The 14,004-nt window shown below is 55.6% G+C and overlaps 2 protein-coding genes across 18 annotated transcripts in view; one reads left to right on the top strand and one right to left on the bottom strand.

Annotated features, from left to right (window-relative positions):
- Positions 1-1,590: 1,590 nt before the first annotated feature.
- On the bottom strand, positions 1,591-12,061 carry RASAL3 (RAS protein activator like 3). Of its 2 annotated transcripts, XM_034657943.1 has the most exons (18): positions 11,949-12,061; positions 11,482-11,819; positions 9,541-9,671; positions 9,309-9,387; positions 9,142-9,203; positions 8,703-8,773; positions 7,973-8,099; positions 7,787-7,885; positions 6,795-7,337; positions 6,278-6,422; positions 5,877-6,021; positions 4,791-5,027; positions 4,500-4,701; positions 4,283-4,401; positions 3,032-3,422; positions 2,590-2,747; positions 1,997-2,060; positions 1,591-1,892 (listed from the first exon to the last, which is right to left on the bottom strand). In XM_034657943.1, exons 2-18 carry the CDS (start codon positions 11,804-11,806, stop codon positions 1,752-1,754), a joined length of 3,039 nt encoding a protein of 1,012 aa, XP_034513834.1. In that variant the 5' UTR covers positions 11,807-11,819; positions 11,949-12,061; the 3' UTR covers positions 1,591-1,751. The 2 variants fall into 2 exon arrangements, with proteins under 2 accessions (XP_034513834.1, XP_034513835.1); XM_034657944.1 differs by lacking the exon at positions 1,997-2,060.
- Positions 11,602-14,004, top strand: part of LOC100482288 (cytochrome P450 4F22) — a 58,023-nt gene continuing 55,620 nt past the window's right edge. For 15 of the 16 annotated variants that reach the window (XM_034657960.1, XM_034657962.1, XM_034657963.1 and 12 more), the window contains exons 1-2: positions 11,602-11,741; positions 12,444-12,509. The gene's annotated coding sequence lies outside the window, so the exon portion shown is untranslated. Of the gene's footprint in view, positions 11,742-12,327; positions 12,510-14,004 lie in introns of all 16 variants that reach the window. The other variant, XM_034657951.1, reaches the window with a different exon arrangement.

The raw sequence follows: 14,004 nt of genomic DNA on the forward strand, positions 1-14,004 counted from the left end.
GTTGGGAGTGGCCAGGCAGGTCACCCTTAAAGGGACCGCGCGGCCTGAGAGTCCAGGGAGAGGGTCTGTTTCCATGACAACACACTTGTCCCCCTGCCCCCAATAGCTCCTCATCACCCTACTGGTTCTTCCAATGCTAGGCCTGCTAATAGCACCAGAAGAGTGGGGAGGGGGCAGAGAAGTTCCCCCATGGGTCATTTATAGGTCATTGAAAACTCCACCTAGACAATCCTTATCCTTAAGTCCCCTGCCCCTAATCAGCTACCTTCCAACCACAAGTCTTCTCCCTCCTTTCTCATTATCCACACCGGACTTCAGCACCTTCATGCCCCTAGAGCTACCCTGGGTCCCCAATGCCCTAGGTCCACCCAGTCGCAAGGATCACAGCCTCCAGAACTACCTCATCGTGAATACATAACAGGTCTGTCGCTTTCTTCCATCCACCACCCATCCATATGTCCAACCACCCATTCATCTTCCTACCCATTCATTCACACACTCAACCAATCAACCACTCATCTATCCATTCAGTCAACTAACCAGCTATCCACCCATCCATCCAAACACCCGCTCAAACCACCCATCCACCTTCCGTCTACCCACACATCCATCCAGCACTCAACCAACATCTGGTCCTGTCAGCCAGCTAGCCACCCACCCAAATTCCCATCCACCCATCTGAACACCCACTCAACCCACCCATCCACATTCCATCTACCTGCCCATCCACCCACCACCCAAAGTAAATACTTACATATCCAAACAACCAAGCAAGCATCCACCCATCCCTACACACATCCTTCCACCCAGCCATGCAGACATCCATCCTTCGATTGCACATTTACTTGTCTCTATTAGAGTGTAAGCTCCATGAGGACAGGAGTCCTGTCTGCCTAGCACATTATTGTTTCCCCACTGCCTAGCTGAAGAGTCTCAGGAAACCCCAACAAATATTCATACAATGTATGTAACCACTTATTCAATTAACTCAAATATTTATTTCCTACTGCGAACCAGGCTTTTCTAGGCAGACATAACTATCTCAGCTAACTGCCTACTTACTCACCTACCAGGGCAAGTTTCCACCAAATGCTAATCTATTTATCTGCCTATTGTCCCATTCAACCTACCCCTAACCCATCCGTTCACATGATTCAAATGCCCACTTATTTACCCAGCCAACACTTACAGAGCTCAACCGTCTCCACACCTATTTGCCCCTTCCTTCATCTGTCTCCCAGACCCATGCTCTTCCTGCCATGAGGGAACTGGTGTGGGATTTGGGGGCCTAGGAATGTGCTCTCATCTGGGGCCTGGGCTTCAGTCAGAAGCAGGTGCTGCCCCTAACAATGACAAATACCTTTTATTGAACACCTTAAACAGTGGGTCTTCTATTGTGTAAGAAACTTTAGATCCATTTTACAGATGAGGAAATTGAGGCTCTAAGAGGGTAAAGGTCTAAGGTCACACAGCTGGCGAGACTCTCCTTATATTGTCTCTTCCATGAGACCTCCAATTAGGAGAGAAATTGGGAGACTTAAATGGTGGGAGGGGGATGCTTTCTGATTGGCAACAAAAAAAATCCATCCATTTTACTGAAATCAAAATTTTACTGGGTAACCTCCCAGTGCCAGACTAGCTGGCAGTAGGGTTCCACTCCCCACTGGAGGCCACGTAGGGCTGAGGCAGGGGTCGCACAGGCCTTTAAGGCGTCTATCTGCTCCCGGACCACGTGGGACAGGGTGGGCAGCTCAAGTGGTATCTCCGTTGATGCAGGGTGGTTTGAGGGGTAGGGGCTGGCTCCGGGATCCTGACGTTCTAGGAAGCTGCAGGCTCTGGACCACATTCCTCAGCTGGGCCTGAGTACTCTCCATCTCTGCCAGGCGGCGCTCCTGGAGAGGCAGTGGCAGTGGGGTCAGAGCCAGGGGAGGGCTGCACCCTAACCCTGGTTCCCTCACCGCCCAGATCTTCCCCAGGACTAGGGCAGGGGTCTCACCAGACTTTTAAGCCTGTGATCCTCACTGCTTGGAGCACCACGCCCTGGATCCGACTGCGGGGTCCTGTGGGGATCAGGGGCAAGCGGGGAGGGTCAGAAGCTGAGAAACTCCCCTCCAGCTCCTGGTTGGACAGCCAGGAATTCGGGGGCGGGGCTTGGAGTGGAGGCGGGGTTTGTCCACGCTAGGGGGCGGGGCCTAGATAAGCTTGAAGCCCGGGCTGAATCAGAGCCTTGAACGGCTGGGATGAAAGGACCAACCAACTCTTGAGGGCGGGGCTTGGACGGTCCTGAGTGAGGTGGTGACAGGGATGAGGGTGTGCCCAGACTCAGAGGCCAGGGAACAACCTGTTTGGGAGGGCCTGATTGAGAAGTGGGGCTTGGAAGGTAGGACTCGCTAGCGACCTGAGGTGGGTGGAGCTGATCAAGGGGCGGGGCGAAACAGGTGTGTTGGGGCGGTGCTGGAAGGGGGCGTGGCCTGCCAGGAGTGATTTGGGTGCGATTGAGAGGCCGGGCCTGAATGAAAGTGGGACCAAGGTAGATCTGATTACAGCGGGCTCACCCCGGGCTGAGCTAATGGAGGGGGCGGGGCTCACCCTTCGCGGAGCCTGGAGTCCAGTTCTTGCAGCTGGCCCTGAAGCTGCTCCTGCTTCTCCGTCAAGGCCCGGAGGTGGGTGCCCAATGACTCCACGAGGCCGGACAGAGCCTTCTGTTCCTCGCGCAGGGCGGCCACCTCACACTGCAGCTCTGCCAACTGTGGGGAGGGAGCAGCTGTAACCTGACCCGTCGTCACGCCCCATCTTCTCCCCGAAAAACCCTGACCTCCTTGTCCCTTGCGCTCTGCCTCCTCACTGCCCTGCCCGGTTAGGAAACCTCGCTCCGGTTTTACAGAGGAGCAAACTGAGGCTCCGAGAGGGTTGCACTAGGCCCGGGGTCACACAGCGTAGCGAGGTCTGCATTTGAACCCAGACCTGCCTGGCTTTCTGTCTCTCCAGTCCCGTCATTCCCCTCCATGTGCAGACCTGAGCGGGACCTCACCTTGCCCACGGGTCGGTGCGTGCCCAGCGTCTGGTCTCTGTCCCGCGGCTGGTCCAGCTGGCGCTGCCACGGCACGGACGGCTTCCGAGGCAACGATGCTGAGGCCCCGGTCCAGGGCCGGCCTCGGGGAGAGGGCCCCGTGCGTAGCGAGCTTTTGGGTCGTGGTCTGGGCCCTGCAGAGGGGCGGCGACGAGCGGGGCGGCCAGCCGGGACGCTCTGCGTGCGCTGCACGGGCCGCGGCAGCCGCGAGGGCCGCTCTTCGTCTGGCTGCGGTCGCGCCCAACTCCCTGCGCCGTGAACGCTGCGTAGAGACTGGCTCTTGGAGATGAGAGGGGTGTGCTTGGGGAGATCCCGGGGAGCCAGGAAGCCTGGCTTCTCCCCTGCAGAGAAGCTGGGGGTGGAATGGGAGAGCTCAGATCCTTGACTGGCCCCTGAGCTGACCCCCAAACCTACCTCTGACCAGAAATGATTCCACCTCTCATCTTTTACTTCTATGTGACCTTGTCACTGATGGAATCACATTTTGATCTCTGACCTTGTCCTGGACTTCTGACAATACAGTTCTCTTTATGACCCTTGACATGACCATCTCCGTAACCTCTAATTCCAATCTGACCCTGGGTTTGATCTCTGCTCACAGGGATACCCTCTTCCTTCCCTGTCTGGCCCCTCTTTTGTCCCTGACCTCTGACCTTAAGCTGATCCAGTCTCTGCCTCCTCACAGACCATGGTCCCTGATCTCTGACCATATGACTTTACCTATAATGTTTGACCCCACTTGGCCCTGGGCCTGACCTCTGCTTATCATATGAACCTGTCCCTGACCCTTGATGGTGCATCTTAATATCTGACCCCGATCTAACCCCTGATTTGACCCCATCCACAACCTCTCACTGAAACCTGACCCTCATCACTGACCACAATATCACTTTCTCCATGTGATTCCAAAAGTGACCTCTCCCTGACCTCTGCAATGGCCGATCCCCATCTTGGACTCCAATCTGATCCAGTACCTGCCTTCTAACCATACTGTGAACCCCTCTCTCTCTCTGATCCCTTGGGTGACCCCACCTCCAGCCTCTTACCTTTATGCAACAGTTTCTGACAGTGAATCCCAAGGTGACTGCTGTTCCTGACCCCTGACATGATCTTGTCTTCTCCTCTGGCCCAGGTCTGACCCTTTACTTGCCTTTGGTCCTGCCCCTGCTCTAACCCATCGGAACTGGGCCAGACCTGAGGCAGACAGGCTACCTGGAGTGAACTTGGGCTGGGGGCGGTGGGAGCCGCATCGGCACAGTCACAGGTACAGGCCGGCCCTCCTCAATGGCTCTCAGGATGGTAGGCAGCGGTTCCAGGCTGTCACGGGTTGCCTGATGGGCATGTAGGGAGGATAGTAAGCAAGCTCTCTAGCACCATAGGTTCCCTGCCCTCTTGCCTTACTACCCCATACCCTGGGCTCTGGCCATACCTGGTCAAGTTCAGCAAAGATGGTACAGAGCTGGGCGTGCAGGACTGCCAGCTGGAGGGCTAAGTCACTGCTGCCCTGGTAGCCACTGGGTGCTGCATCCACATCCACCATGGCCACTTGGTCCAGGAAACGTTGCATGGCTGGTCCATGATCCTCCAGAAAGCTATTCATGAAGCCCATGTAGGCCTCCTTCTCACCAAACCTGAGCAAAGGTCGGATCGAATGGGTCAGACCAGGCATCTGCCACCCCACTGCCCTGGCATGCCCCCCCCCCAGCCTCCTGGCACCTACGGGGCACTGTTGGCGAGGTTCTGGATGACCTTGGCGATCAGTGTGAGAGCACGGGCTGGGCCAGGTGCAGGGTGCTCTGGTGCCAGACCAAAGAGGCTGGGTGCCAGGATGGCAGGACACAGGAGCCGCAAGAAGAGAGAGGCACACACCAGTCGGGGGCCCAGTGCCTCAGAGCCACGTGCCTTGCATGCTTCTCGCCAGCCTGAGAACACGGTGCCCAACTCTGCCGGAAACCAGCTGGGGAAGAAGAGGCCATGGTCAAAGGGGGAGGGTATGGACATAAAGGTCATATTCATATCAAGGTCCTAAGGTCAGAAGTCAGGAATCACCTGCACTGTGGGTTCCAGGATTGGAGACGCTGGGGATAATAATGCTTGGGGTCAGGATTTATGGTGTGGTTATTGTGGTGACTGCTGGAGTCTGGGAGGTGGGGATACAAGTTCACATGGGGATACAGTCCATATTCTTGGGATGTAGTTATAAAGGAACATGAGATTGGGGTGCCAGATTACATAAAATGAAGTAGGATAGGCTTGAGGTTACAGAGTCACCTAGATTCAGAAATTATGGTATTGATGTCCCAAGTGACATGGGACTGAACATAGAGGTTAACCTGGGGTCAGATTTTAAGGAATTGGAATCCCAGGTTTCTTGTGATCAGTTGCATGGAATTTGGGGTACAGGGTCATTTAAGATCAAGGGTCATGGGATCGGGAGTTTTAGCATCACCTGGAATCAGAGGTCATGATTGAGGTCCTATGTTAACTGGGGTCAAGTAGCATGGAATTAAGGTATGGGGTAGCTAGAGGACAAGGAATTGGGTCCGAGGTTACTTGGAGTCAATAACCCCAAGTTGACATGACATGGGCAATGGGTTACCAGATTCAGCAAACAAAACTTCAGGACAGTTAAACTGGAATTTCAGATAAAAATGAATAATTTTTTAGTATAAGTATGTCCCAAATGTTGCATGCATCCCATTTCGCTGGACATCCTGTTTTTATTTGGAAACCCTGGGGGTCAGGGTTATTATCACAGTGGCTGAGAAGTAGGGCTAGGCTTAGGTTCTGGGGCCCTGATTCTCACTTGTAGGAGTGGATGATGTTTTGGAAGACTTCCTCACAATTGTGTCGCAGTCTGGTCTGGTGCTGTGGCAGCTCTGGGGCTGGGCACTTGCTGGGGTCCACCTCACAGTCTTCACTGGAGGCACAGAGACGCTGCACGACCTGCCCTGCAGTTCAGCACAGCCAGACAAGAGGCCAGGGCCGTGACCACCAGAACCCACCACTCTCAGCCTCCAACTCTGTCTCCAGCTTCCTCCGGAGACACCTAACATCTCTGGGGGAGCCCCCAGTTGCCTCCAGGGTTCCAGCACCCCCAAAGGTGTTACCCACTACCAGCATCCAGGTTACCTAGGAATTCCCAGATCTCCCCTTGGGGTTTCCTAGCCCGCCCAGATGGCTTCTGACATCCACCGTCTGGCTCACCCAGAGTCTCTTGGAGGTAATCCTGTGCCACCAGCTTCATGTACTCATCGATGGCCTTGGTGGCCAATGTGTTTTCCCGGAAGAGCAGGGCCTCACGGCCTCCACTGCGTGCCAGCTCTGCGGTGCCCAGGTCTGTCACCAGTGCCTGAGGACAGTGGGGTTCACATTGAGCGGGAAGCTGACTGAGCCAGGGGGAATACGAGCTCTTGGCCAATCACTCACACCTGGGACACAGGCCCTGCCCCTCCTAGCTGGTGCTGGGGCCGAGTCCTCACTGCTATGGCTCACAAGGTCGGAACCTCCAGCCTACACAGCAGGAATTTAAATCTTTCAGCCCAGGGGCTCAGTTCAGGCCCCGCCCCTCTCAGCTGAAGCTCAGGCCCCTCCCCTCATCGTGCCCCGCCCCTCGTCTGTGCCGCCGGGGTCCTGAGCCACCGGTCCCCCCACACCCTGCTCCCCGGAGCGAGAGATCAGTCAGCCTCTGGTCACTTGGGTCCGCCCCGTCGCAGCGCCGCACCTGCGCCCGGCCTGTGGCCTGCAGCACTCGCACCATGGCAGCCGCCAGCTCCTCCTTGGCCTGGGCAGACAGCGCGGGCTCCAGCGCCCCGCAGAGGCGCGCGTAGTGGAAGGTGAGGAACTCCGCCAGCTCCTTGTAGCGTTCGGACGGCAGCACGCGCAGGCGCCGCGCCCGGATCCGCGCCCGCAGCGCCGCTCCTGCGGGAGCCCCGAGCAGCGGGAACCAGCGCTCCAGACCAGCGGCGGGCGCGCGGGGGACGCCCAACTCTTCTAGTGCCAGTGCCACGCGGCCCAGCGCTGCTCCCCCCGGGCCAGCTCCGCGCAGCCGCAACGACAGTCGACGCGCCGGCGGCAGCGCCTCGAAGTGGAAGCGTTCGGCCCAGAAGAGCGGGCCCGGGCCAGCCCGCGGTGCTGTACGCGCCAGTAGAGCGCCGTCCAGCCAGAGCTCGGTGCGCACGCCTGCTGTCCCCGCCGCAGCTCGGGGCAGTCCCTTTGCCTCGTGCACCCACACGCTCAACCACGTCTCTTCCCGCTCCAAGTTGTCCTGCGGACTGGAGTGGGTTGGGGGAGGCGTCGGTGCTCGACGTGGGGCACCGTGTCCCCAGGGAGATCGCTGGGCCCTTGGGGGAAGACAGGGGCCACGGCGGTCTCAAGGTGGTTCTGCGAAAGCCCTCTAGCTTTTCTGGGCTCTCGCGGAGAGATCCGGGCTCCAGGATATGTAAGGGTAGCCGCGGGATGGGGACACGGCGTTTGCCTGGTAGGCGGGGCTTTGGGTGCAAAGAGGTCCAGGATTGAATAGAAGGGACCGGGTCGTTTTATCAGGGGCTGTTAATAGACGGAAGCTGAGGAGGGTCTCAGAGTGTTGCAAAGATGTTAGCGGGCAGGTGTGTCAAAGAGGCAGGGTTAGGGCGCGGGCGGGGGTTTGGGTTGGGGAGAGGGCGGGGCCCGGGCTGTGGGCGGGACCTCCACGTCCAACTTACTTGCTGTACTGACCTGGCTGGGCTGGAAGTGGCGACGAAGGTCCTCGATCCAGCGGTCTCTCTCAGCCGCGGAGCGACAAGAGAAGCAGCGGCTCCCGCCCGTCCACGTTACCTGTTGGAGATGGGAACCCAAGGGTGCGGTTGAGGCCAAGGGTAGAACCAAAGGGTCGGGGTGAGGTGGAGAGTTGTCTGCATTTACCTGGAAGCAGTGGGGCTCCTCCAGGAGGCTGGAGTGCAGTGGCCAGACCCTCACATCCCGCTCGGCACCCAGGTCCAGCTCGGAGAGCGTGGCCAACGATTCCCGAGATCCCAGAGCACTGGGGGTTCTTGGGAGGGGACGGTTGAACAAGTGGTCATTCTTCCCTCCTCCCCACCAACCCACCCCCCATAGCTTGAAGGGTGGAGGGAGGCCAGGATGAACTTGAACCCAAATTGGACTTGAACCCATCGCTTTTGGGATAAAAGCTCAATTCCTCATGGTGGCCTGTGTTACCTTATACAGTACAGTCCTTGTCACCTTCTGACCACATTTCCCTCCACTTAACTCCTTTCTCTGAACTCCAGTGATCCAGGCCTTCTTTTTGTCACTTCATCTGGCCTCTTGGCCTTTGAACACCCTGTTTCCTAGCCTGGAATGCTTTCCCTGTCCCTCAGCCTGGCGAACTTCCATCCATCCTTCAGATCTCAGCTGAGTGGTCCCTTCCCTGACACTCCCAGCCCAGGGGGTTGACTTAGTTCCTGATTTAGAGTTAGTGTGTTAGACTCTGCCCCCACCCTTCAGGCGAGGGGTGGCTCCAGCATTGCTCAACATGGGGCAGGAGACAGAGGGGGCTATAGGAGGTATTTGGTGAAGGTGGGAATGATAGGCAGGTGGAGGTGGAGGGGGCAATGTTGAATCCCAGCCCCTTCTGCCCCTCAGAGACTCTTACCCATACTGGGAGGCACTGGCTCCAATCTCTGACCTGGCCTTTTTCTTCTCTTTCAGCCGCTTGAGCAATCCCTGTGGGAAGGGGGATATCAGCTGGACAGAATCCTATTCTCCCTCCTCAACTTCTTTCCCCCCAGGATGTCCTGGGTGGTCTGCTGGTTTGGGGGGCCACAAGCTCAGGCTGTATTAGCAGTAATAATAAAGGCAACTAGCAGATCCTTTTTCTAAAGCACCAATCCTATGCTTTTCTGCATTCTCTACTGACTTCTCATAAACAGCCCTGGTTGGGGCGGGGGTTCTCTCATTAGTTCCATTTGACTGATAGGGACACTGAGGCCAAAAAAAATGACCTGTCCAAGATCACCCAGTAAGAGCCCCCTTTCATCTCTGAGGGTATGGGAGTCTTTGCTCTCCCCACCACCTCCCAGTGAATGCCTCACCCGAACGTTGTGGACCTGGTTGGGGCCAGCAGCCTCTGGTTCAGTCTTTCCAGGGATCCGATCTGTAGGTAGTCAGGGGTGGAAGGTTGGGGGATGGGATCATCTTGAATTCTGCCCCACTTGACATGCTCCCAAATGCCCCAGCCCTCCTCACCTCTGAAACTTACCTGAATCCCTGAGGGCCCCCATGGCTACCTGGATGCTGCCCTCAGAGCTAGCACTCCCTGCCCGGGGCCGGCGAGGACCCTGTTGTCCGTAAGAGTGGGTAGTCATAAAGGGGAGGCAGGCAGGCAAATAGAAGGAGAGGCAGACACTTTCCATTATCCTCCCCTCCCCCCCACTCTTCTTTCTCCTTCCCACCCTCTTCTTCCCTCCCTTCACCCGTGTGCCCCTTCTCACCTCCTCCTCACCCCCAAGCAGCACCAGCTTCCCATCGAGCAGGGTGAAGGCCCCAATGTTCCAGATGGGTACATCAGGTGTGGGGGCCTCAGGGATCTGTGGGGCAGGGGTCTCTGGCTCTGGCTCAGGCTCTGGGTAGAGGAGTAGGTGCTGGGAACCTGGGAGTCCTTTCCTCTCCCTCAGAGTACCCTCTCCATTCACAGAGGGTCATCAGGGGTTCCCTCCCAGGTGTCTCCTCTCCCCCCAACCCCAACCCACCCAGCAGCCACGTCAGGTTGTTGTTGGACAAGTTTCCACCCCTCTTTTGTCCTTGTCCCCACAGGCCATGGGTAGTGGACACATGTGCCCTGTACTGCGTTCACTGCTCCACATGCCTTCTCTCACTTAATCCTCCAAAGCCATTCAAGGGCTATTATCACCCCCATTTTGCCAAGGAGGAGACTGAAAACCAGAGAGGTTGAGCGACTTGCCCAGTGTCATACAGCTTGTGAGTGGTTGAGCTGGGCTTCAGACGCAAACATCTTCTCTTAACTAAGACAGTAGGTAGGTAAGTCCAAGAGGTTAAACAACAAGACAGCATCCTTGGTTCTTTACATAAATAACTAATCTAAGGTGGAAAGCATTCAAAATTTGAGAAAGGAATAGAAAAAAGATCAGGGTAGGGAGAGGTGGTGGTGCAGTGGGATAGAGAAAGCCTCCAGAGATGGTAGGTTTGCACTGGGTCTTGAACAGCAGGTTGGATTTTGACAGAGATGGAGGGGACAAGGGCAGGAACAGCTTGGGCAAAGCCTCAGAGATGGCAAGGCCCAGGAAAGGCAGGAAGGGCCCAGTGGGCTCAGAGGCTAGAAGGGGAAGATCCAGGATGAGACTGGTACAGAACCTTGGGGGCCAGTTAGAGAATTGGAGATTTTATCCTGGGGGTAATGGGGAACCATGGGAGGTGTTTGAACGGTGGGGAGGAACAGTCCTGCTTGTTAGAGAACTCTCTCTGGATCCTATGGAGTGGGCAATACCTAATACCCTAGAGGGGGTTGAAGGGATGCCTCTGAAAAATGGGAATATGAACAGTGAGAAATAAGCCTCCTGGAACAGACGGACTGAATCAACCCTCCCAGATCACCTGTCTGTCCTATTGTTTTCCCATCAGAGGACTAAATACTCCACTTGTTAATAGATCACTTAAGGCATGCTGGGCCCTGGGCTAGTGCCGCATTCCTCAACTCCAATCTTCATGGCATCCCTTACTCTTCTAGACCCTTCTATGGAACAGCCCCATCTGTTGTTTTTGGTTTATTTGTTTACTGTCTGTCATACCCACTACACTGTGAGCTACATGGGGCAGGCCGTTTCATCTGTTTTGTTTACTGCTGTGCCCTTAGTGCCTAAATCAAGGCCTGGCCTGTCATAAATGCCGAACAGACCTCGTTTGAATGAATGAATGAATGAATGAATGAATGAATGAATGAATGAATGAATATGAGTGAATGACATAATATATGCTTTAAGGTAGGAATTATGATCCCCATTTAACTGACGGAGAAGCTGAGGTTCAAAGAGGTGGAGAAACTGAAGATACAGAGGCCAGAGGGCAGGAGAGCAGGAGGCGGCTGAGGGGGATCTGGGCGGGAGAGAATGAGCCTGGGCTATTGGATATGAGGAGAGACCCACTGGGGCCAAGAGCCTTTTGGCATCTGGACAGTACCACCCTCAGTCTCTTCCCTCTCCCTTCCCCAGGATGGACCCCCAGCCCACAGTTCCCTGGCCACTCCCCCAACCCCCAGTCCCTGTGTGAGGGGGAAGAGGGAAGAGGGCAGCTGGGCCCCAGCCACTTCCTGTTGGGCTTTTGCACTCCCCACAACTTCCTGTGTCTGTAGGGCTGATGCTCCGGAGGCAGACAAAACCAGCATCCGGCCTCCCAGCCTGGGTGGGGGAACCATGTACCTGGGGCCTCTGGTTCTGGTCCTGGCTCCAGCGGCGGGCTCTTATGCCTTCCCCAGAGGGTCTTGGATAGGCGAAGGCGGCTTGTGCGTGACTCCTTGGGGGGCGCAGAGAGGACGCGACGGAACAGCGAGCGAGAGGCAGGCTGGCTGCTGACCCCGGGCTCCTGGTGGCTTAGCGCCCTCCCCCAGCCTGCAAGTCGGCCCCAGCGGGACCCTCCGGCTACTTTCTCCCCATCGCCCCCTGTGTGCCAGCGGTAGGAGGTTAGCAGGGACGAAGCTGCTGCAGGCTGGGTTTGGGAGGCCTTGCATGGTGATGGTGGGTCCATGGCGGGGGTTCTCCTGGGGGACAAGAGGGTGACAGTTCTGCCCAGGGTGTTCCCACATGCAGTCCTCATCTTGCCCCCCTCCCCACTCTCAGCTCCGCCCCCAGGGAACCCCCTCAGTGGCCACATACACTCCCTCCCTTACCTTGATTTCCCCGACCAGCCCCAAAATCGGCAGCCGTCTGCACCCTGCCTGGCTTCCTCCCGCTGAACGCAACTCCACGTGACCCTGTCTGTCCCACCCCACCCCACAGCCAGGCTGGGAGGGCACAGTGGGGGCAGGATGCGGGAGGCAGAGGAGGTGACAGAGCAGGACCCAGAATCTCTCATTGACCAGGAGGCAGCAGTGCCTCTTTCTGAGCCTCAGATGCCGTCTCTGCAAAATGGGTACCGACTGACCAAGTGCTGGTGAGAATACAGGGCACCTGAAGCTCTTCTCCACTGCTGGGCAGAGTGTAGATCAATTCACCTAGGTTGGAAAACTGGCATGATCTCTTAACATTGACCATACACCTCTCCTCTAGCCCAGCAGTTACACCCAATAGACGTGCCCACTAGTGCTCCTTGTAATAACCCCAAACCGGAGGCAACCCAAGTATCCATCTGCTGTGGAATGGATCCATTGTGATCTCTTCCACAGTGAAATGCCATGCAGCAACGAGATGAGCAAACCGCGGGATGATTGAACTTGGATGAATCACAAACGGTAAAGAGTCAATACCATGTGGTCCCTTTTACATAAAGTCGCAAAGGAGGCAAAACTGTGTGGAACAAGTCAGGATGTTATCTTCCTTTGGAAGAGGGTAGGGGAGCACGAGGGAAGCTTCTCGGAATTGATCTTTTTTTTTTTTCCCTAATGGTGGTGAAAGTCACATAACACATTAAACATGTCCTGTTGCTTGAACTGGGTGGGTGGTGGTTACAGGGTGTGTTCTATTGTGAAAATTTACTGAGCTATACAGTTCAGTGCCCTCTCCTGTATCTTCCTGTATCTCTGTTGTACCTCAATAAGTATTTACTTGTAAAAAGAGGTGGGCAAATGCTGTTCTAAGAAGTGAATGAGTCAGCATGAGACTCAGTCAAATCCTGGCCCAGGAGTGGGTTCCAGTGCCGGCTGGTCCTTCTCTCGCTGTGTGACCTCAGGCAAGTCACTTCCTCTCTCTGAACCTCGGTTTCCTTATTTGTAAAACAAGATGATAATATTAGCTCCAGAAGGTTCATAATGGGAGCCTATGTTCACTTAATAAATGTTTCCTGAGTGCCGACTATGTACTAGGTGCCAGAGAAGTCACAGGGAAGTAAACAAACTTGGTTCTTGCCCTCCTGGAGCTCACAGTCCAGTGAGGGAAACAGATCCTGAACATCAATGCAGGACATTTCTAGCTGGTGAGGAGGACTTGGAGGAAAATAGACTGGAGCAGAGGCTGAGCACAAGTGGAAAAATCCTGGAAGGCCTCCCTGAAGAGGTGACACTTGTGGCCCAAAGCATAAGGAGCTGACCGTGGGATGAGCATGCCAGATAGGAGGAACAGTTTGTGCAAAGGCAAGGATGACCAGAATTCACAGGATGACCACTTTCATGGGCATGTGGCCTGGGCAGTCATCCAGGACCCCCATGCTCAGAAGGGCACCACACTGTGTTCGATTTAATGCTTTGCTGTTGCTGTTGCTGTCTTGAAGTTCCTGCTTTTCGAACAAGGCACCCTGCATTTTCATTTTGCCCTGTGCCTTACAAATTCTATAACCTGTTCCAAGGAGTAGGATCTTCCATGAGCGCCAAAGACCTTTCCCTGGAACTGGACATGTTCACACAGATGCACACACATTAGGTATGCCCACCTCCTTCATACCGTACTCGAGCCATTCACCGCACACACACTCATAGAGTTTCCCCATGTTCCGATGTATCCCTGAGCCTTTCCTGCTTCACTGAATGCTGATCCTCTCCCAACTCCCTGCATTTTTGTTGGAGGTCTTTCTCCGACGATGGAGTCCACTCTCCCCATACAATAAGCAGGCCCAAAGTGCCAGAGAATTAATACCTCCCTGAGATCAGCCCTTAACTAATGACGATGAGGGTTGGAGGATCAATACCCCAGCTCCCTTGGATCAATATGACTCTGAGGTGTGTGTCTTACACTGTCCCCCAGAGGTCCCCAGTGGGATTGAGCTCCACGTCCCCTCAGTGCCAGCTTACTTGA

This window comes from Ailuropoda melanoleuca, chromosome 4, assembly GCF_002007445.2.
Source record: "Ailuropoda melanoleuca isolate Jingjing chromosome 4, ASM200744v2, whole genome shotgun sequence".
NCBI classification, from domain to species: domain Eukaryota; kingdom Metazoa; phylum Chordata; class Mammalia; order Carnivora; family Ursidae; genus Ailuropoda; species Ailuropoda melanoleuca.